The following is a 24,492-nucleotide window of genomic DNA, read 5'->3' as shown; positions in this document are numbered from 1 at the left end:
AATCACATCCAAAACAAAATTAATGTTTCCCATTGCACAAAAGCCAAATTCCCGGGAGTCTGGTAGTAATGAGTCTCCTGAGCCCCAAGTAATGTTCCTCCTTGTCAGAGCTGAGATGACACAATAATGACCTGAGGACGTTGCGAGGAGCAGAGAATTGGACGTTCCTCTGGAGGTTTCCTCCACCAGGAATAGACTCGTCCATTGGAAACCGACCTGGAATAATTTTTTCAATTTTCCTCAATTATATCATTAAAGCGTCTCAATTTTATTGTCATATGGCGGATAATTGGCGGAACCAGATGAAGATGGAGGATGAGATATAAGTCGTGTACGGCTGCGGGCTGAGGTTGGAGGCGCCGCTCCTCCCGGACATCACACATATGACTCTGAGCTTACACTGGAAAGTGGCCGACCTCCCCATGAGGTTATCAAAGATCCTGGTTTTTCTAACACTCGTCACAGTTGTCCAAGAATCTTCCCAAAATCGATGTCACCTGGAGCAACAAAGTATCGAGTCCTTCTCCAGCCAAGGAGACGTCGTCCTCGGAGTCGTCACCCTCATCCATTCCACCATTTATCAGCCATATGTGACATATACAAAGAAACCCGAAGCCGCGTCCTGCGAAGAGTAAGACTCAGATAACCCGCGCCATCATGAATGTCTACCCTCATATGCCATACTGTAATGTCATTGTCTTCTCTAGTTTTGTCATCAGGTATTACAGAGATGTCCTGGCCGTGATATTCGCCATAGAAGAGATTAATGAGGATCTTCACCTCCTGCCGAACCTCACCTTAGGTTACCGTATATTTGACTCTTGCGTCTCAGAGGTCCGGGCCTTACAGGCCACTTTGTTGCTTCTCTCAGAGGACAAAGCTTCACATTATGAGTCTACTCAGGCCATGAAGGATCCATTCTTGGCCGGGATTGTGGGAGATTCCATGTCCACATTGGCCATTCCCATGGCCAGGATACTTGGTCCGTGCCATTACCCACAGGTAAATGTTTGAAGATCTATAGGATAATGGCGAGAGGGGTGAAGGGGGTGCCAGAGAACACTTATTATCACATAAGATGGACACCAGGCTCCGATTGGGAGGTCTCTAGTCTGTAGAAACTCATTCAGGGGTGCAGGGCTCCATAGGGGGTGCAGGGTATCCGTCACAAGAAGACACCAGTGTTATAAATGTCACAGGGTGGGTAGTGGACACCAGTATAGATCCATTCAGACCTGATACAATCATGTGAAAGATTCTACTGTTCTCCATTGTTCTAGATCAGCTTTGGAGCTTTTGATCCAGACTTAGATGACAGATATCAATTCCCAACGTTCCTTCGCACTGTGCCCAACGAGAACATCCAGAACAGAGCCATCTCAGAGCTGCTGAAGCACCTGGGCTGGACATGGGTGGGCATATTGACCAGAGATGATGACCTTGGAGTACTAGATGGTCAAAGTTTGAAAGAAGAGATAAGTCATAACCAAGGCTGTGTGGCTTTCTTGGAGAAGATCCATTACCGCTACCCCATGGACAGACTCAAGAACATACATGACATTGTCATGAACTCTACGGCCATTGTGGTGGTGGTGTATTGTGAGGAAATGCATGTGAAGCCTCTTCTGGACATGATGTCCGAGGCTGGGACAAAGGGGAAGATCTGGATCTACACCCTGAGCTTCACCTTCATTCCAGGCATGTTCTCAGAAGCAACCTCCAAGCTGCTGAACGGCTCCATTGGTCTGGTCCTCCACAGCGAGACTCTCGCCCAGTTTGACACTTATCTCCAGCAGATCCACCCATATAAATACTCCAACGACGTCTACATTCGGGAGTTTTGGGAAGTGGCGTTTGACTGTATCTGGCCCCCTAGTGATCCTCCTGGTAACATCACAGAAGACGTTGAGTACTGCTCGGGGGATGAAGACCTGACGGATAGGGTGAAGTCGCTGTTTGAGCTTGATGATCTGAGTTACACCTTCCAGGCTTACATTGCAGTTTATGCCTTTGCTTACGCTCTTGACAAGCTCCTGCAACGTAAGAGTCCGGCTGAGGGGTCCGGCAGGTGCGGAGGAGAACATCCCACACCCTGGCAGGTAAACCGAGGTGCAGGGAATCCAGGAATGGTCACATCCTACAGAAATATTTCACATACATTCTCACTTCTTTCCTCAGTTTGTCTCCTTGCAGAGTTCCCCTTAATGCTCTGAGGATGATGGGAGTTATAGTTCAGCTCTTGTGTTTTCACGGATTGGGATCTGCAGTTGTGTGAGAAGGTTCAGTGACGATCTCCTCTCTTGTGGTCCCTTCTCCGAGTCCCGCTTATGTTGTTGCAGTCATGTGACCTCGGGTTATCGCTTTTTTCAGGTTTATCGTTATCTGAAGAAAATCTCCTTCCCGAGCCCGGCAGGCAATAAAATCTTCTTCAACGACGTCGGTGAAGTCCCGGCCACATTCGATATCATGAACCTTCAGATATTTCCCGATAACACGTACAGACTGGTGAAGGTGGGGAGTTATGATTCTCAGGCGGCCGCCAGTCAACAGATCTCCCTAAATATCAGGACTGTCATCTGGAACCAGGAACACAAGGAGGTGACCCCTCTACTCAACTACCTGACATATTAGGGGTAACGTCCTGCTTAGCCCTTGTAGATAGTGAGGTCAGAGGTCAGAGGGATCCTACTAAAGTGGGCGAACCCAGCCAATGTATAGTGTGGTATATAGAACATGAAACGGGGCAGGTAGCTAGAGGCGATAATAGGGTTAATGGTAACACCCCTAAGGTGTATAACTGCAGTGTGGTCTATGGCTGTTATGGGGTTAACGTCTGAAGGCCTGGTGCTCTGCAGCACTGAATGGGTTAATGTCAGAGTCCTTCAAGGTCTGGGGTAGTGAGGAAATTTTAATATGCAGTGACCAAGGCCACCTACAGTGTTGGCCAAAAGAATTGGCCCCCCTGCAATTCTGTCAGATAATCCTCGTGTTCTTCCAGATAATGATTGCAATCACAAATTCTTTGGTATTTTCTTCATTTATTTTGAAAACCACAAAAAGAATTGTCAAAAAGCCAAATTGGATATAATTCCACAGCAAACATAAAAAAGGGGGTTGACACAAGTATTGGCACTGTTTGAAAAATCATGTGATGCTTCTGTAATTTGTGTAATTACCAGCACCTGTTACTTACCTGAGGCACCTAACAGGTGGTGGCAATAACTAAATCACACTTGCAGCCAGTTGAAATGGATTAAAGTTGACTCCATCTCTGTCCTGTGTCCTTGTGTGACCACATTGAGCATGGAGAAAAGAAAGAAGACCAAAGAACTGTCTGAGGACTTGAGAAGCAAAATTGTGAGGAAGCCTGAGCAATCTCAAGGCTACAAGTCCATCTCCAAAGCCCTGAATGTTCCTGTGTCTACCGTGCGCAGTGTCATCCAGAAGTGTAAAGCCCATGGCCCTGTGGCTAACCTCCCTAGATGTGGACGCAAAAGAAACATTGACCAGAGATTTCACCGCAAGATTGTGCGGATGGCGGATAAAGAACCGCGACTAACATCCAAACAAGTCCAAGCTGCCCTGCAGTCCGAGGGTACAACAGTGTCACCCCGTACTATCCAGCGTCAGCGTCTGAATGAGAAGGGACTGTATGGTAGGAGACCCAGGAAGACCCCACTTCTTACCCACAGACAGAAGCCAGGCTGGAGTTTGCCAAAACTTACCTGAGAAAGCAAAACCGTTCTGGGAGAATGTTCTCTGGTCAGAGGAGACAAAAGTAGGAGAAGGCCTCAACATAGAGATTACAGGAAAAAGAGAAGAAGACGCCCCCTACAGTCAGACATGGCGGAGGTCCCTGATGGTTTGGGGTTGCTTTGCTGCCTCTGGCACTGGACTGCTTGACCGTGTGCATGGCATTATGAAGTCTGAAGACGACCAACACATTGTGCAGCATCATGTAGGGCCCAGTGTGAGAAAGCGGGGTCTCCCTCAGAGGTCAGGGCTCTTCCAGCAGGACAAGGACCCAAAACACACTTCAGGTCAGCACTAGAAAATGGTGGTGAGAGAAAGCCCTGGAGACTTGTAAAGTGGCAGCAATGAGTCCAGCCCTGAATCCCATAGAACACCTGTGGGGGAGGAGGAGAGATCTCTTGGTGGCAGTTTGGAGAAGGCCCCTTCACATCTCAGGGGGGACCGCGAGCAGTTTGCCAAAGAAGAAGGGTCTAAGATTCCAGCAGAGCCTTGTAAGAAACTCATTGCTGGTTAGCGGAAGCGGTTGTGCGCAGTTATTGTGTCTAAAGGTTGTGCTACCAAGTATTAGGCTGAGGGCGCCAATACTTCTGTCCGCACCAGTTCTGGAGTTTTGTGTAAAATGATCAATGATGTGACTTTTTTTTCATTCTCTTTTGTGTTTTTTCATTGCAAGAAAAATAACTGAAGATATTACCAAAGAGTTTGTGCTGTGTAATCATTATCTGGGGGACAGCGAGGATTATCTGACAGGACTGCAGGGGGCGATACTTATACTGTATATACCCTGTGTCACTTATATACTATATAAGAGTTTGTGCTGTGTAATCATTATCTGGGGGACACCGAGGATTATCTGACAGGACTGCAGGGGGCGATATTTATACTGTATATACCCTGTGTCACTTATATACTATAGAAGAGTTTGTGTAATCATTATCTGGGGGACACCGGGGATTATCTGACAGGACTGCAGGGGGCGATACTTATACTGTATATACCCTGTGTCACTTATATACTATATAAGAGTCTGTGCTGTGTAATCATTATCTGGGGACAGCGAGGATTATCTGACAGGACTGCAGGGGGCGATATTTATACTGTATATACCCTGTGTCACTTATATACTATATAAGAGTCTGTGCTGTGTAATCATTATCTGGGGGACAGCGAGGATTATCTGACAGGACTGCAGGGGGCGATACTTATACTGTATATACCCTGTGTCACTTATATACTATATAAGAGTCTGTGCTGTGTAATCATTATCTGGGGGACAGCGAGGATTATCTGACAGGACTGCAGGGGGCGATACTTATACTGTATATACCCTGTGTCACTTATATACTATATAAGAGTTTGTGCTGTGTAATCATTATCTGGGAGACAGCGAGGATTATCTGACAGGACTGCAGGGGGCGATACTTATACTGTATATACCCTGTGTCACTTATATACTATATAAGAGTCTGTGCTGTGTAATCATTATCTGGGGGACAGCGAGGATTATCTGACAGGACTGCAGGGGGCGATACTTATACTGTATATACCCTGTGTCACTTATATACTATATAAGAGTCTGTGCTGTGTAATCATTATCTGGGGGCAGCGGGGATTATCTGACAGGACTGCAGGGGGCGATACTTATACTGTATATACCCTGTGTCACTTATATACTATATAAGAGTCTGTGCTGTGTAATCATTATCTGGGGGACAGCGAGGATTATCTGACAGGACTGCAGGGGGTGATACTTATACTGTATATACCCTGTGTCACTTATATACTATATAAGAGTCTGTGCTGTGTAATCATTATCTGGGGGACAGCGAGGATTATCTGACAGGACTGCAGGGGGCGATACTTATACTGTATATACCCTGTGTCACTTATATACTATATACAGAATCTGTGCTGTGTAATCATTATCTGGGGGACAGCGAGGATTATCTGACAGGACTGCAGGGGGCGATACTTATACTGTATATACCCTGTGTCACTTATATACTATATAAGAGTCTGTGCTGTGTAATCATTATCTGGGGGACAGCGAGGATTATCTGACAGGACTGCAGGGGGCGATATTTATACTGTATATACCCTGTGTCACTTATATACTATATAAGAGTCCGTGCTGTGTAATCATTATCTGGGGACACCGAGGATTATCTGACAGGACTGCAGGGGGCGATACTTATACTGTATATACCCTGTGTCACTTATATACTATATAAGAGTCTGTGCTGTGTAATCATTATCTGGGAGACAGCGAGGATTATCTGACAGGACTACAGGGGGCGATACTTTTGGCCAACACCTATATACCTACAGATAATACATGTCACCTATATACCTACAGATAATACATGTCACCTATATACCTACAGATAATACATGTCACCTATGTATTTTATGTTTCCTCCACTTTTAGGTCCCTCGTTCCGTTTGCAGTATAAGTTGTCAACCTGGAAACCATAAACTCTCCATAGACGGCCGTCCCTTGTGTTGCTTCCAGTGCGCGCCGTGCTCGATGGGAGAAATCACCAATGAAACAGGTAATGGAGGTCGCTGTCCGAGTCCTTGTGTTTACTAGTGATCAGATTGTGGAGTAATAATAAATGTGGCTCCAATATTCCCATAAATCCATGAGGCCGGGAACAGACACAAGTGGCCTCCGACTGTTGTCAATTGTCTTCTCTGAACCTGAAAACTTTGCAAGCCTGGCTATGGGATCTGCCATGTCTCATGAACCCCAATGTACCCAAACATATGATATCACTCATCCCTTATATCATATATGTATGTATGACCTATACATCAGCGAGACTATGTTATCTATAGTGGAGAGTCCACAGGGATGGAGCAGAACTCAAGAACAACACAATTATCACAATGCACAAAGTGGTGAGGAAAACATCCCTTTAAGCTTCTATATAATGTGTAGAACATCCCTTTAAGCTTCTATATAATGTGTAGAACATCCCTTTAAGCTTCTATATAATGTGTAGAACATCCCTTTAAGCTTCTATATAATGTGTAGAACATCCCTTTAAGCTTCTATATAATGTGTAGAACATCCCTTTAAGCTTCTATAGAATGTGTAGAGCATCCCTTTAAGCTTCTATATAATGTGTAGAACATCCCTTTAAGCTTCTATATAATGTGTAGAACATCCCTTTAAGGTTCCATACAATGTGTTTTGTGCTGTGAGGTCGTTGCTGAATCCTTATTGTCTCTAGATGCAGCCGCCTGTACCAAGTGCCCAGAAGACATGTGGCCCAATGACAATCAGGACAGTTGCCGCCTGAAGCCGACTCAGTTCCTGTCCTATGAGGAGGTGATGGGAGTCTCCTTGGCCGCCTCTTCCATCTCCTTTTCCATTATAACTTTATCCATTCTGTGCATCTTCAGAAAGTTCTCAGACACGCCGGTGGTGAAGGCCAACAACCGAAGCCTCAGCTACATCATCCTTGCAGGCCTCGTTGTGTGTTTCCTTGCCATCCTCATTTTCATTGGATATCCATTCGAGGTCATCTGCATCCTCCGGCAGGTTGTGTTTGGTGTGTCCTTCTCCGTTGTTGTCTCTGGGATGTTGGCCAAGACGATCACGGTCATCCTCATCTTCCAGTCCACAAAGCCCAACTCCATTGGCAAACGCTTTGACTCCAGGATCTCCAGGACGGTCATGTTCCTCTGCCCTCTGCTCCAGGTTGTCCTCTGTTTGGTTTGGCTCGGGACGTCGCCTCCTTACGCTGAGCTGAACATGACATCTAAACCTGATACAATCATTGCACAATGTAACGAGGGCTCCAACCTCTTCTTCTCCTGCATGCTGGCTTACATGGGGCTATTGGCAACTATAAGCTTCCTTGTGGCTTTCTTATCCCGGAAGCTTCCGGACAGCTTCAGCGAGGGCCAGTATATCACCTTCAGTATGTTCGTCTTTCTCAGCGTCTGGATATGTTTTATTCCAGCGTATCTGAGCGCCGAAGGGAAGGACGTGGTCATCGCGGAAGTGTTTGCCATCATGGCCTCCAGTGCCGGTCTCCTGACTTGTCTGTTTTTCCCTAAATGTTATATCATCCTGTTCAGACCAGACATGAACACCAGGCAGTATGTGCGGGGAAAGCAATGACCTGAGTCCGCCTGACATGAGCTCCTTACGTGGAGTCTCCTCAATGTCTGTGGAAATCCAGAAATCGATATATTCACATAAATTGACTTCTTCTCCTGTATATATCTATTAGTGAGCAGCCGATGTACCTGCACACCCGGCTGACATTACCATCTGTGGATCTGATCACCAGCTCCCTGTATACTAGAAGGACCAGATGACGCAGAAGAGGACAGAACACACAGATCACGTCATGGAGTTATTATTCTTCATATTGCACCAGTCATATCTCATTGCATGATAAAAATTGACCTTCCTGCAGTCGCCACTAGGGGGAGCTGAGTGTATACAGATCTCTGCAGCTCAATGGGGCAGATGTATTAGCACTGTCACACTATTAGACTGTCTGCTCTCGCTCTGCACTTCTCATTAGTTGGTTTAGTTTACACCATAAAATGTTGGTGCATTATTGTACTATGATGTCACAAGATCTCACCCATGGGGGTTTTGCCTTCCCCTGGATCAGCACTGTAGGGGATTGTAGGGTTATAGGTTGGAGTTGAAGGACTGAGGTCTTTATCCAATCTCATCTACCATGCAACTATGTAACTTGTCACATATGGGGACGTTAGCTCAGTAGCAGCAGTGGTGCGGACCCAACAGTCAGGACAGGAACACAAAATGTGCAGCAAACTGGTTTATTTAGGAGAAAACAGGTAAATGAATAAACCTTCACTTCAGGCACAAAAAATAAATAAAATAAAATAAATCCCTGCTCGTCTGAGTCACTAACTAAACAGACCTGATAACCGAACTATACATGTGACTTACTACCAACCACATGAACAACACAGGAGCAATATAGTGTCACCGGACTCAGGGTTACAGGACAGACCCGGCGCCTCCTCTCACCTCATGGACCTGCCCTGCAATGTCAGAGCTGCAGCCCAGTAATGAGCCCGGGAACTGCCCCTGTGCTGAGGCTCCTCCAGATCTGCCCCTGTGCTGAGGCTCCTCCAGATCTGCCCCTGTGCTGAGGCTCCTCCAGATCTGCCCCTGTGCTGAGGCTCCTCCAGATCTGCCCCTGTGCTGAGGCTCCTCCAGATCTGCCCCTGTGCTGAGGCTCCTCCAGATCTGCCCCTGTGCTGAGGCTCCTCCAGATCTGCCCCTGTGCTGAGGCTCCTCCAGATCTGCTCCTGTGTTGAGTCTCCTCCTGTGTTGAGTCTCCTCCAGATCTGCCCCTGTGCTGAGGCTCCTCCAGATCTGCCCCTGTGCTGAGGCTCCTCCAGATCTGCCCCTGTGCTGAGGCTGCTCCAGATCTGCCCCTGTGCTGAGGCTCCTCCAGAACTGCCCCTATGCTGAGGCTCCTCCAGAACTGCCCCTGTGCTGAGGCTCCTCCAGATCTGCCCCTGTGCTGAGGCTCCTCCAGATCTGCTCCTGTGTTGAGGCTCCTCCAGATCTGCCCCTGTGCTGAGGCTCCTCCAGATCTGCCCCTGTGCTGAGGCTGCTCCAGATCTGCTTGTGCTGAGGCTGCTCCAGATCTTCCCCTGTGCTGAGGCTCCTCCAGATCTGCCCCTGTGCTGAGGCTACTCCAGATCTGCCCCTGTGCTGAGGCTCCTCCAGATCTGCCCCTGTGCTGAGGCTCCTCCAGATCTGCCCCTGTGCTGAGGCTCCTCCAGATCTGCCCCTGTGCTGAGGCTCCTCCAGATCTGCCCCTGTGCTGAGGCTACTCCAGATCTGCCCCTGTGCTGAGGCTCCTCCAGATCTGCCCCTGTGCTGAGGCTGCTCCAGATCTGCCCCTGTGCTGAGGCTGCTCCAGATCTGCCTGTGCTGAGGCTTCTCCAGATCTGCCCCTGTGCTAAGGCTCCTCCAGATCTGCCCCTGTGCTGAGGCTACTCCAGATCTGCCCCTGTGCTGAGGCTCCTCCAGATCTTCCCCTGTGCTGAGGCTCCTCCAGATCTGCCCCTGTGCTGAGGCTCCTCCAGATCTGCCCCTGTGCTGAGGCTCCTCCAGATCTGCCCCTGTGCTGAGGCTCCTCCAGATCTGCCCCAGTGCTGAGGCTCCTCCAGATCTTCTCCAGACCACACATATGTCAGAGACCTGGGGGAGATATAGTGGGACCCCAGCACTCTGCCTGTCACCACCTCACTATTCATATATTATAAAAAAAACTTTATAACAAGTGAGAGAGAAAATATCTCAAATCAGATTTCTCCACCTCATATTAAGTGTCATCATCTCATGGAAAAGAAAAAATATATATCCTTGTACCGTGGATATGAAATGAAAGAAATTTTTTGAGAGAAGTCCTCAGTAGTTGATACAGTGGCGGATCCAGGGTTTGCGGGGCCCTGGGCAATTGACTTTGGCGGGGCCCTACTTACTGGGGGGGTCTCGCACTTCTAACCTGTACTTCCCAACTGTTGAAAACTAGATAGAGGGAACAAAACGTGCGGCGCGCTCAGCGCGCCGCAGCAAATTAGGCCCCGCCCACTTTTATGTTGACTCCACCCATTCTCATTCAATTTTCATGTGATTCCACACAGTATAATCCTCCTACAGTCACCCGTAAATTATATGTCCCCCCCTCCATCTCTCCCCCATTTTCATATACACCCTTCATCTACCCCTAGTTTCATGTCCCCCCCTCTATCTCTGTCCCCAGTTTCATGCCATTCTCCCCCTTTATCTGCCCACAGTTTAATTTCCCCCCGTCTCTGCCCCAGTGTCATGCCATTCTCCCCCCTCCATCTGCCTCAGTGTCATGCCATCCCCCCCTTCATCTGCTTCCGTGTCATGCCGTTCCACCCCCTTCATTTGCCCCAGTGTCATGCCATTCTCCCCTCCATCTGCCCAAGTGTCATGCCGTTCTCCCCCCTTCATCTGCCCCAGTGTCATGCCGTTCTCCCCCCTTCATCTGCCCCAGTGTCATGCTGTTCTCCCCCCCCTTCATTTGCCCCAGTGTCATGCTGTACTCTCCCCTTCATTTGCCCCAGTGTCATGCTGTTCTCCCCCCCTTCATTTGCCCCAGTGTCATGCTGTTCTCCCCCCCTTCATTTGCCCCAGTGTCATGCTGTTCTCCCCCCCCCTTCATTTGCCCCAGTGTCATGCCGTTCTCCCCACTCCATCTGCCCCAGTGTCATGCTGTTCTCCCCCCCCCCTTCATTTGCCCCAGTGTCATGCCGTTCTCCCCACTCCATCTGCCCCAGTGTCATGCTGTTCTCCCCCCTCCATCTGCCCCTGAGTTGATACCTTTTTTAATGGCTAACTCAAAAAGTTTTTTGATGACATATCGAGCTTTCAAGACTCTATAGAGGTCCCTTCATCAGGATGGTATAACACAATTTCTGAAGGTAGGCATATATATACACAGAGAAATGGAGTGTTAGATGCAAAATAGATGGAGAACAGAACACCATGTAAATAAACATATCTATCAGTTCCCAGGGAAGTTCTCTGGGTTTATGGCTTCTTTGATCAGTGATATGTTGTCTAGTGGTTGTAAAACGTCATAAAACCCTGAGCCTGGTTTAACCCCCTTTGGAGCGTGTCAAAGTTCGCCATAAGTTTAATCTCCCATATGCGGCGATCCTTTCTGTTTCTGAAATTCCCTCTTAGTACCGGGATCTTCATATCCGGGGTCATGTTATGATTTTCATTGCAGAAGTGTTTTGGCACCGGGAGGTCCAGTCTCTGCTCTCTAATCGTATGTCTGTGTGAGTTCCTCCTCATCCTCAGTGACTGTCCTGTCTCACCTACATACAGGCCCCAGGACACTTAGTACACAATATCACATACACTACATTAGGTGGCTGCAGGTGAAGTTACCTGGGATCTTGTAGTGTCGATCAGAGTTCGGGATCTTTATTTTGTCCGTGGTCAGTATGTGGGGGCAGGTTTTGCACCTGTTGTTTCAGTGCCGCACCTCCCATGAGGCAACCTGAAGCGAGCGCTTCAGGCGGCACTATGCCAGGGCCTCAGGGAGGGCGGCATTTTTGCTAACCTAAGCCAGTCCAGGACAAGCTGTCCTGTACTGGCTTATCACCGAGTGGTGGTTTGGGGAGGCCACTGGAGCAGCGCTGTGTTGTTTCCACATGGGAATGTTCTTGTGTTAGTTGGAGGTGACAGTGAGCTGCTAATGATCATATTCCTGAGGTTTGGTGGCTGTCTGTAGCACAGGAGAGGGGGGTCTGGAGATATGGATTTTAGATGGTTGTCTTTTTGCAGTAGTGGATGTAATTTGCGTGTGATTCCTCTCAGCGTCTCCAGGTGGGGGTTATATGTGACAACCAGGGGCACCCGATTGTTCTCCTGTTTGGTTTTGTATTTTAATAACTCTGATCTTGGTATCCTGGTGGCCCTGATGATGTTTTATGACGTTTTACAACCACTAGACACCACGTCACTGATCAAAGAAGCCACAAACCCAGAGAACTTCCCTGGGAACTGATAGATATGTTTATTTACATGGTGTTCTGTTCTCCATCTATTTTGCATCTAACACTCCATTTCTCTGTATATATATGCCTACCTTCAGAAATTGTGTTATACCATCCTGATGAAGGGACCTCTATAGAGTCTTGAAAGCTCGATATGTCATCAAAAAACTTTTTGAGTTAGCCATTAAAAAAGGTATCAACTACTGAGGACTTCTCTCAAAAAATTTCTTTCATCTCATGGAAGGGAAACATCAAGTAACAACAATGATAAGCAGCGCTCACATGAGAGCGGTCACCTGCCAGGATGTCACAGAGTGCAGTCACCTACTAGGATGTCACATGTGTGCGGTCACATACTAGGATAAATACGAAAAAAACAACTAAAAAAAGGCAAAATTTTTTTTAGGTGATAACATATAGATATAAGGGGAGCAATGTTACCTGTCAAAGAACATACATGGTAGATGAAAAAATGTGTAAATATGTAACAAAAATGTAATCCAGCAATGCAGTATAGTGATACATGATAGCCTATAGCAGAGATCAACATACGTGAGTGTTTATGTAGTGACGTCATAGTGACAGATTCCATGCGTGTACGGCTCGCCGTGTGAAGGGGCCCGGCGCTCAGCTCATTCCGAGCCATACACGCAGGCACTTACCATTCACTTCAATGGGAGCGCTCGTAGAGAAAAAAGCAGCCCATTCATTTCTATGGGGAGCGCTCGTATGCCGGCTGCCATAGAAATGAATGGGATCTGCTTTATACGCCACTGATTCTGAACATGTTTTACGTTCAGAATCAGGCAGCGTATCACTAGTGTGAATGCACCCTAAGGAACTGAAAGAGGGTCAAAATGTGCAACGCAGCAAGTCTACATTTCACACCCCATGCAAGAAGCCTTCAGCCCTGCCCATTCCCAGAGTATAATGCCCCCTTGTGGCCCCCACACAGTATAATGCCCCCTTGTGGCCCCCACACAGTATAATTCCCCCTTGTGGCCCCCACACAGTATAATGCCCCCCACACAGTATAATTCACTCTTGTGGCCCCCACACAGTATAATGCCCCCTTGTGGCCCACACACAGTATAATTCCCCCTTGTGGCCCACACACAGTATAATGCCCCCTTGTGGCCCCCACACAGTATAATGCCCCCTTGTGGCCCACACACAGTATAATTCCCCCTTGTGGCCCCCACACAGTATAATGCCCCCTTGTGGCCCCCACACAGTATAATTCCCCCTTGTGGCCCCCACACAGTATAATGCCCCCTTGTGGCCCCCACACAGTATAATGCCCCACACACAGTATAATGCCCCCTTGTGGCCCCCACACAGTATAATGCCCCCCACACAGTATAATTCCCCCTTGTGGCCCCCACACAGTATAATGCCCCCTTGTTGCTCCCACAGAGTATAATGCCCCCCACACAGTATAATTCCCCCTTGTGGCTCCCACACAGTATAATGCCCCCTTGTGGCCCCCACACAATATAATGCCCCTTGTCGTACCCTGTGCTACATTAGGGAAGACTTCTGATTATCTCCTTCTTGCTTTACACTGCATCGCTGCTTGTTTGGATTCTCAACTATAATGTGGTAAACCAGCAGTGAGGGGGAGGAGCCTCAAAGTCTAAGGGGGAGGAGCCTAAGAGACCAAGGGGAGGAGCCAGAAAGCTGCACCAAAAACTGCAGGAAACAGTGTGCAGGGAAATCAGTGACTGTGGCCCCTCATTGTGGGGGGGGGGGGTCTGACCTTTGGGCCCTCCCTCAGCACCAGATTTTATAGTAATCCATCGTCACTTTATAGCAGCGGAGTAACCCTTTACTCTCCAGCATCTGATACCCAGCGGCCACTAGATGTGACTGACATGGCGCAATAGCTGTGATGCTAATATTGTATTTGTTAAACCTCCCGTATCCTTTGAGGGGCGCCGCTACTCCCACCCATCACCAAAACACTTCTCAACACAGTTTGAAATCCAGAAAGTTCAGGGTATACAGTGGGGGATGGGGTGTACACACTGGACGATGACATCACACCGGGGTATATATACAGGACACACATAGAGGAGTCACATAGAGCTCAGGATGAAGACTACGACCCCCATCCTCCTCCTCCTCCTCGCTGTCACTCTGCTCTTCAGCTGCAGTAATTACATTATTATTCATTTCCTTCTTGTTACTTTGTTGCATTGTTCTGACTTTCTATAACGTGTATATATAATATAATATTTTGTATACATTTGGTGAATCCCCCCCTCCCCCTCCTGTATGTGACGTAGAGTAATGGACGCCGCAGTTCAGACTCTGATCGATCATTTCTTAGTGATATCTGTTTCTGGAATAGATGGGTGACCATTGGTGTATTGTCCAATAAGGATGACATTCAGCTTTCCCAGACTCCTGACAGTCTCCCTGTGCTGTACAATTGTGCCATCGCCTTTGTGGGTGATTACAGTTGCTATGTTGGTTGTCACCCAGCTTTTTCAGAAACAGATTTAACTAATTAACTACTGAACATGAAATCTTAGTCCGAGCTGAGAAATGTCTTAATAAATTGGGACATTTACACCCGACAGACGGAGGGAGAAGAGGAAGAGCCCGGACACTATAGAGGGTAATGGGGGTCGTAGCCGTCTACAGTCTGTAGTATCTCTGTGACATCTCTGTATCTCTGTATTCTCTCTGTATTCTCTCTGTATCTCTGTATTCTCTCTGTATTCTCTCTGTATCTCTGTATCTCTGTATTCTCTCTGTATCTCTGTATCTCTGTATTCTCTCTGTATCTCTGTTTCTCTGTATTCTCTCTGTATCTCTGTTTCTCTGTATTCTCTCTGTATTCTCTCTGTATTCTCTCTGTATTCTCTCTGTATCTCTGTATTCTCTCTGTATTCTCTGTATTCTCTCTGTATCTCTGTATCTCTGTTTCTCTGTATTCTCTCTGTATTCTCTCTGTATTCTCTCTGTATCTCTGTTTCTCTGTATTCTCTCTGTATTCTCTCTGTATTCTCTCTGTATTCTCTCTGTATCTCTGTATTCTCTCTGTATTCTCTGTATTCTCTCTGTATCTCTGTATCTCTGTTTCTCTGTATTCTCTCTGTATTCTCTCTGTATTCTCTCTGTATCTCTGTATTCTCTCTGTATTCTCTGTATTCTCTCTGTATCTCTGTATCTCTGTTTCTCTGTATTCTCTCTGTATTCTCTCTGTATCTCTGTATTCTCTCTGTATTCTCTCTGTATTCTCTCTGTATCTCTGTTTCTCTGTATTCTCTCTGTATTCTCTCTGTATTCTCTCTGTATCTCTGTTTCTCTGTATTCTCTCTGTATTCTCTCTGTATCTCTGTATTCTCTCTGTATTCTCTCTGTATCTCTGTATTCTCTCTGTATTCTCTCTGCATCTCTGTATTCTCTCTGTATCTCTGTATTCTCTCTGTATTCTCTCTGTATTCTCTCTGTATTCTCTCTGTATCTCTGTATTCTCTCTGTATTCTCTCTGTATTCTCTCTGTATTCTCTCTGTATCTCTGTATTCTCTCTGTATTCTCTCTGTATCTCTGTATTCTCTCTGTATTCTCTCTGTATTCTCTCTGTATTCTCTCTGTATCTCTGTATTCTCTCTGTATCTCTGTATTCTCTCTGTATCTCTGTATTCTCTCTGTATTCTCTCTGTATTCTCTCTGTATTCTCTCTGTATCTCTGTATTCTCTCTGTAGTCTCTGTATTCTCTCTGTATCTCTGTATCTCTGTTTCTCTGTATTCTCTCTGTATTCTCTCTGTATTCTCTCTGTATCTCTGTATTCTCTCTGTATTCTCTCTGTATTCTCTCTGTATTCTCTCTGTATTCTCTGTATTCTCTGTATTCTCTCTGTATTCTCTCTGTATCTCTGTATTCTCTCTGTATTCTCTCTGTATTCTCTCTGTATTCTCTGTATTCTCTGTATTCTCTCTGTATTCTCTCTGTATTCTCTCTGTATCTCTGTATTCTCTCTGTATTCTCTCTGTATCTCTGTATTCTCTCTGTATCTCTGTATTCTCTCTGTATTCTCTCTGTATTCTCTCTATATTCTCTCTGTATTCTCTCTGTATCTCTGTATTCTCTCTGTATTCTCTCTGTATCTCTCTGTATCTCTGTAACTCTGTGATATCTCTGCAGCTGATGCCTTGAGATGCCGGCGGGGCTCGTGCACCCGGCCAAATTCATGCAGCAGTGTTGAAGTCACCTGCACAACTGGAGCCGACTACTGCTTTTTCTTGATGAAAACCGAACCTTTGTGTAAGTCACCGGGACTCTCAGATTTACTGAGCAGGATTAAATAAAAACATTATAAACCCCAAAACTCCAGGGGCGCCAGGAGAAGGGGAGGGGACAGCACTGGTCTGTGGCAGGTTGGGGTAGTAGTAGGGTAAAAGGGGCAGAACAGGCAGCAACCAACAAAAGTGTAGTTTCCAGAATCTATAGATTACCATTATATCCTATGGATGACGAGGACTCTGAATCTGTCCTGCAGGGGGCGCTCCGCTCCTCCATCATCTCTTATAATGTAACAATTCTCACTATGTATCTCTCTTGTGATTCTGCTCCAGTTATGATGACTCGCGGATGCATCACAGATAGAGATTGTCAGATCATGAAGGCCTATGAACCGTCCACCGTCTGCTGCAACACAGACCTGTGTAACTGAGGCCGCAACGACAACGGCAACAAGGAAACAACAACATGTCTGTCCATTAGGAAGAGGAACCGAAGCTTGGTCAAGTGGAGTCTGAATAATACATCTAATATAAATCCTCATATAATTCTTACTCTGTTAATAAAATCCTTCAATTTTCTCTATAATATAAAAGTACATCATTTCTTTATTTATTATACAGCCACCACTAGGGGGAGCTCACTACATACAGATTATACAGTCACCACTAGGGGGAGCTCACTACATACAGATTATACAGTCACCACTAGGGGGAGCTCACTACATACAGATTATACAGTCACCACTAGGAGGAGCTCACTACATACAGATTATACAGTCACCACTAGGAGGAGCTCACTACATACAGATTATACAGTCACCACTAGGGGGAGCTCACTACATACAGATTATACAGTCACCACTAGAGGGAGCTCACTACATACAGATTATACAGTCGCCACTAGGAGGAGCTCACTACATACAGATTATACAGTCACCACTAGGGGGAGCTCACTACATACAGATTATACAGTCACCACTAGGGTGAGCTCACTACATACAGATTATACAGTCACCACTAGAGGGAGCTCACTACATACAGATTATACAGTCACCACTAGGAGGAGCTCACTACATACAGATTATACAGTCACCACTAGGAGGAGCTCACTACATACAGATTATACAGTCACCACTAGAGGGAGCTCACTACATACAGATTATACAGTCACCACTAGAGGGAGCTCACTACATACAGATTATACAGTCACCACTAGGGGGAGCTCACTACATACAGATTATACAGTCACCACTAGAGGGAGCTCACTACATACAGATTATACAGTCATCACTAGGAGGAGCTCACTACATACAGATTATACAGTCACCACTAGGAGGAGCTCACTACATACAGATTATACAGTCACCACTAGAGGGAGCTCACTACATACAGATTATACAGTCACCACTAGAGGGAGCTCACTACATACAGATTATACAGTCACCACTAGGGGGAGCTCACTACATACAGATTATACAGTCACCACTAGGGGGAGCTCACTACATACAGATTATACAGTCACCACTAGAGGGAGCTCACTACATACAGTATATACAGTCACCACTAGGGGGAGCTCACTACATACAGATTATACAGTCAGCACTAGGGGGAGCTCACTACATACAGATTATACAGTCACCACTAGAGGGAGCTCACTACATACAGTATATACAGTCACCACTAGGACGAGCTCACTACATACAGATTATACTGTCACCACTAGAGGGAGCTCACTACATACAGTATATACAGTCACCACTAGGGGGAGCTCACTACATACAGATTATACAGTCACCACTAGGGTGAGCTCACTACATACAGATTATACAGTCACCACTAGAGGGAGCTCACTACATACAGATTATACAGTCACCACTAGGAGGAGCTCACTACATACAGATTATACAGTCATCACTAGGAGGAGCTCACTACATACAGATTATACAGTCACCACTAGAGGGAGCTCACTACATACAGTATATACAGTCACCACTAGGGGGAGCTCACTACATACAGATTATACAGTCAGCACTAGGGGGAGCTCACTACATACAGATTATACAGTCACCACTAGAGGGAGCTCACTACATACAGATTATACAGTCACCACTAGAGGGAGCTCACTACATACAGATTATACAGTCACCACTAGGGGGAGCTCACTACATACAGATTATACAGTCACCACTAGGGGGAGCTCACTACATACAGATTATACAGTCACCACTAGGGTGAGCTCACTACATACAGATTATACAGTCACCACTAGAGGGAGCTCACTACATACAGATTATACAGTCACCACTAGGAGGAGCTCACTACATACAGATTATACAGTCATCACTAGGAGGAGCTCACTACATACAGATTATACAGTCACCACTAGGGGGAGCTCACTACATACAGATTATACAGTCACCACTAGGAGGAGCTCACTACATACAGATTATACAGTCACCACTAGGGGGAGCTCACTACATACAGATTATACAGTCACCACTAGAGGGAGCTCACTACATACAGATTATACAGTCACCACTAGAGGGAGCTCACTACATACAGATTATACAGTCACCACTAGGGGGAGCTCACTACATACAGATTATACAGTCACCACTAGGGGGAGCTCACTACATACAGATTATACAGTCACCACTAGGGGGAGCTCACTACATACAGATTATACAGTCACCACTAGGGGGAGCTCACTACATACAGATTATACAGTCACCACTAGAGGGAGCTCACTACATACAGTATATACAGTCACCACTAGGGGGAGCTCACTACATACAGATTATACAGTCACCACTAGGAGGAGCTCACTACATACAGATTATACAGTCACCACTAGGGGGAGCTCACTACATACAGATTATACAGTCAACACTAGGGGGAGCTCACTACATACAGATTATACAGTCACCACTAGGGGGAGCTCACTACATACAGATTATACAGTCACCACTAGGGGGAGCTCACTACATACAGATTATAGAGTCACCACTAGGAGGAGCTCACTACATACAGATTATACAGTCACCACTAGGGGGAGCTCACTACATACAGATTATACACTGACCACTAGGAGGAGCTCACTACATACAGATTATACAGTCACCACTAGGGGGAGCTCACGACATACAGATTATACAGTCACCACTAGGAGGAGCTCACTACATACAGATTATACAGTCACCACTAGGGGGAGCTCACTACATACAGATTATACAGTCACCACTAGGGGGTGCTCACTACATACAGATTATACAGTCACCACTAGGAGGAGCTCACTACATACAGATTATACAGTCACCACTAGGGGGTGCTCACTATATACAGATTATACAGTCACCACTAGGAGGAGTTCACTACATACAGATTATACAGTCACCACTAGGGGGTGCTCACTATATACAGATTATACAGTCACCACTAGGAGGAGCTCACTACATACAGATTATACACTCACCACTAGGGGGAGCTCACTACATATAGATTATACACTCACCACTAGGGGGAGCTCACTACATACAGATTATACAGTCAGCACTAGGAGGAGCTCACTAAATACAGATTATACAGCCACCACTAGGGGGAGCTCACTACATACAGATTATACAGTCACCACTAGGGGGAGCTCACTACATACAGATTATACAGTCACCACTAGGGGGAGCTCACTACATACAGATTATACAGTCACCACTAGGAGCAGCTCACTACATACAGATTATACAGTCACCGCTAGGAGGAGCTCACTACATACAGATTATACAGTCACCACTAGGAGGAGCTCACTACATACAGATTATACAGTCACCACTAGGGGGAGCTCACTACATACAGATTATACAGTCACCACTAGGGGGAGCTCACTACATACAGATTATACAGTCACCACTAGGAGGAGCTCACTACATACAGATTATACAGTCACCACTAGGAGGAGCTCACTACATACAGATTATACAGTCACCACTAGGAGGAGCTCACTACATACAGATTATACAGTCACCACTAGGAGGAGCGCACTACATACAGATTATACAGTCACCACTAGGAGGAGCTCACTACATACAGATTATACAGTCACCACTAGGAGGAGCTCACTACATACAGATTATACAGTCACCACTAGGGGGGGCTCACTACATACAGATTATACAGTCACCACTAGGGGGAGCTCACTACATACAGATTATACAGTCACCACTAGGGGGAGCTCACTACATACAGATTATACAGTCACCACTAGGGGGAGCTCACTACATACAGATTATACAGTCACCACTAGGGGGAGCTCACTACATACAGATTATACAGTCACCACTAGGAGGAGCTCACTACATACAGATTATACAGTCACCACTAGGGGGAGCTCACTACATACAGATTATACAGTCACCACTATGGGGAGCATACTACATACAGATTATACAGTCACCACTAGGAGGAGCTCACTACATACAGATTATACAGTCACCACTAGGGGGAGCTCCAGAATACTGGTGTACAAGACATGATAAATAAAAGCAAAATCAATGAATAAGAAATGATGTATTTATTATATTACAGGCAGAGTTGAAGGATTTTACTAACAGAATAAGAATTATATGAGCATTTATATTAGATGTATTATTCAGACTCCACTTGACCAAGCTTCGGTTCCTCTTCCTAATGGACAGACATGTTGTTGTTTCCTTGTTGCCGTTGTCGTTGCGGCCTCAGTTACACAGATCTTTGGTGCAGCAGACGGTGGACGGTTCAAAGGCCTTCATGATCTGACAATCTGTATCTGTGGTGCATCCGCGAGTCATCATAACTGGAGGAGAATCACAAGAGAGATAAATAGTGAGAATTGTTACATTATAAGAGATGATGGAGGAGCGGAGCGCCCCCTGCAGGACAGATTCAGAGTCCTCGTCATCCATAGGATACAATAGTGTTCCATAGAGTTACCATAGCGGCTGTTGTTGGTTGTGGCCTCTTCTGCCCCTCTTACCCTCCTACTACCCCCAACCTGCCACAGACCCTTCTCCTGGTAGGGCGCACCTTGTCTTTTGGCTTTTATGATGTTTTTATTTGATCCTGCTTAGTAACCTGAGAGTCCCGGTGACTTACATGTCGGGTAGGCTTTCATCATGACAAAGCAGTAGTCGGCTCCAGCTCTGCAGTTGACGGTGATACCTCTGCTGCACTGACGTGACCCGGTGCAAGAGCTCTGCCGGCATCTCAAGGCATCAGCTGCAGAGATACAGAGATGTCACAGAGTTATAGAGAGTTATACAGAGAATGCAATGAATGCAGAGATACAGAGAGAATGCAGAGATGTCACAGAGTTATACAGAGAATGCAGAGATACAGAGATGTCACAGAGTTATACAGAGAATACAATGAATGCAGAGATACAGAGAGAATGCAGAGATGTCACAGAGTTATACAGAGAATACAGAGATACAGAGATGTCACAGAGTTACAGAGAGTTATATAGAGAATGCAATGAATGCAGAGATACAGAGATACAGAGAGAACGCAGAGATGTCACAGAGTTATACAGAGAATACAATGAATGCAGAGATACAGAGAGAATGCAGAGATGTCACAGAGTTATACAGAGAATACAATGAATGCAGAGATACAGAGAGAATGCAGAGATGTCACAGAGTTATACAGAGAATGCAGAGATACAGAGATGTCACAGAGTTACAGAGAGTTATATAGAGAATGCAATGAATGCAGAGATACAGAGAGAATGCAGAGATGTCACAGAGTCACAGAGAGTTATACAGAGAATGCAATGAATGCAGAGATGTCACAGAGTTACAGAGAATGCAGAGATACAGAGAGAATGCAGAGATGTCACAGAGTTATAGAGAGTTATACAGAGAATGCAATGAATGCTGAGATACAGTGATACAGAGAGAATACAGAGATGTCACAGAGTCACAGAGAATGCAGAGATGCAGAGATGTCACAAAGTTATAGAGAGTTATACAGAGAATGCAGAGATGTCACAGAGTTATACAGAGAATGCAATGAATACAGAGATACAGAGAGAATGCAGAGATGTCACAGAGTTACAGAGAGAATGCAGAGATACAGAGGTGTCACATAGTTACACAGACACAACAGACTGTACAGACTACGACCCCCATTACCCCCCAGACTCTTCCTCCTCTGTCTGATCAGCTATTTAGTGGTGTAAGTGCCCCAATATATTCAGCCTCTCTCTCAGCTCAGACTAAAATTCTATGTTCACCAAATTTATACAAAATATTATATAAACATTATAGAAAGTCACAAAAATGCAACAAAGTAACAAGAAGGAAATGAATAATAATCCAATTACTGTGGATGAAGAGCAGAGTGACAGCGAGGAGGATGATGGGGGTCGTAGTCTTCATCCTGAGCTCCATGTGACTCCTCTATGCGTGTCCTGTATATATACCCCGGTGTGATGTCATCGTCCAGTGTTTACATGTCCCCCCTCCCCCCTCTGATTTCAGGCCCTGCTGGGAAGTTCATGTTTTCTGCCCCTTATCTGCTCTCAGGAGAGGTCATAACCCCGGGGGCTGCAGGTGTGATATGCTGCAGGGAGGAGGCTCTGCAGAAGGAAGGGACACTAAAGGGTAACTCCCATCTTATAAAGTGATGACGTCTTATTAGAATATCAGCGCTGCAGACTCCTCAGTGTCAGTGGGGTGCACATGGAGCGGGGTCCTCTCTTACCCTCAGCCATGTGGTGTTTGGAAGGGCCTGACATCTGTGGCTTCCTGACGGGAGTTGTACAGGAGTTGGGAAATCCACTATGATGGCCGACAACAACTTCTTCCAAAGGTTGACCCTCATTATCCCTCCGCGGGGCTGACAGTAATATCTTCCCTGTCTCAGGGCTGTATCTGGATTGCTGGGCGGCTTCTCCTCCCTCAGGGGCTGCAGAGGACATGCACAGCTGGTTCTTGGCTCTGAGCGCACTCCATATAGTCTCTGCCCCCTCACCCAGTGATCAGAGGACTTGGTACATCCCTGGTCAAACTAGAGAGGTAGCAAAACCACAGTGGAAGGGTCCAAAGGGGAACGTGTGCAATTAAAGGGGAGAAACACCTGTAACACATAAGAATATACAGATATACATATATAAGAGTATACAGATATACATATTGTGGGGGGCTAACAATATCTTATGAAACATTATGTATAGAGGTGGGGGCTGAGATTGTTCTATCCATCCATTTCCCTCCCCCAGAGATGAGCAGTTTGGAACTTGCCAGACTGGTTATGTAGACACTATGCTCTGTGTATTGGGTGATGCTATCTTACAAAGATCGGAGACAGATCGGCTGGGACCAGGGGCATTGTTAGGAAAAGATCAAAGACCCTTTCTAAGATAAAGGGGGTGGAGAGGGGTAATTAACTGATTGTGCAAGGAGGGAAATGTGGAGGATGTCAGCTTGTGTAACCTCCATTTTGTATTTGAGACATGTGCTGTTAGCTGCCATTTTGTGAGATCATGTGGTCACCATACCATGAGCTCACAGACTCCATTTTAGACTTTGAGGCCATGTGTCTTCTACAACTCACACCCCCACTCAGCCCTCAGGGGGGGGTGACCTCTCTCCAGTTTCTTATCCAATAGATATATCCAATAGATATATCAGGGCTATTGTTACAAACTTCTCCACCAATCATGTTATGCTAATTATACTAGCCAATCCTGTTCTGTCTATGCCATGTGATATATACTGTTGCTTTAGCCACCATTAAACAGAATCCATTTTGATACACGACCACCATCTGTGTCTTTGTGATTCTCCAGGCTAAAGGATGGCTATAGTCTATCCAGGCCTGTTATTTAATCTGAAACTACAACAACATAATCTCTGGGGGTCTTGTGGCCCTAACAATATATAAGAGTATACAGATATACATA

The 24,492-nt window shown here is 46.0% G+C and overlaps 1 protein-coding gene across 1 annotated transcript; it reads left to right on the top strand.

The window, feature by feature from the left end:
- Positions 1–383: 383 nt before the first annotated feature.
- LOC142217895 (extracellular calcium-sensing receptor-like) lies at positions 384–7,885 on the top strand. The gene is made up of 6 exons (XM_075286218.1): positions 384–631; positions 708–1,002; positions 1,281–2,099; positions 2,371–2,598; positions 6,182–6,305; positions 6,990–7,885. Exons 1-6 carry the CDS (start codon positions 384–386, stop codon positions 7,883–7,885), a joined length of 2,610 nt encoding a protein of 869 aa, XP_075142319.1.
- The last annotated feature ends 16,607 nt before the right edge of the window (positions 7,886–24,492 follow it).

The sequence above is a fragment of the Leptodactylus fuscus genome, chromosome 9, assembly GCF_031893055.1.
Source record: "Leptodactylus fuscus isolate aLepFus1 chromosome 9, aLepFus1.hap2, whole genome shotgun sequence".
Lineage (NCBI taxonomy): Eukaryota > Metazoa > Chordata > Amphibia > Anura > Leptodactylidae > Leptodactylus > Leptodactylus fuscus.
The sequence above is the reverse complement of the archived record's forward strand: the minus strand, read 5'-3'. Positions and strand labels throughout refer to the sequence as shown.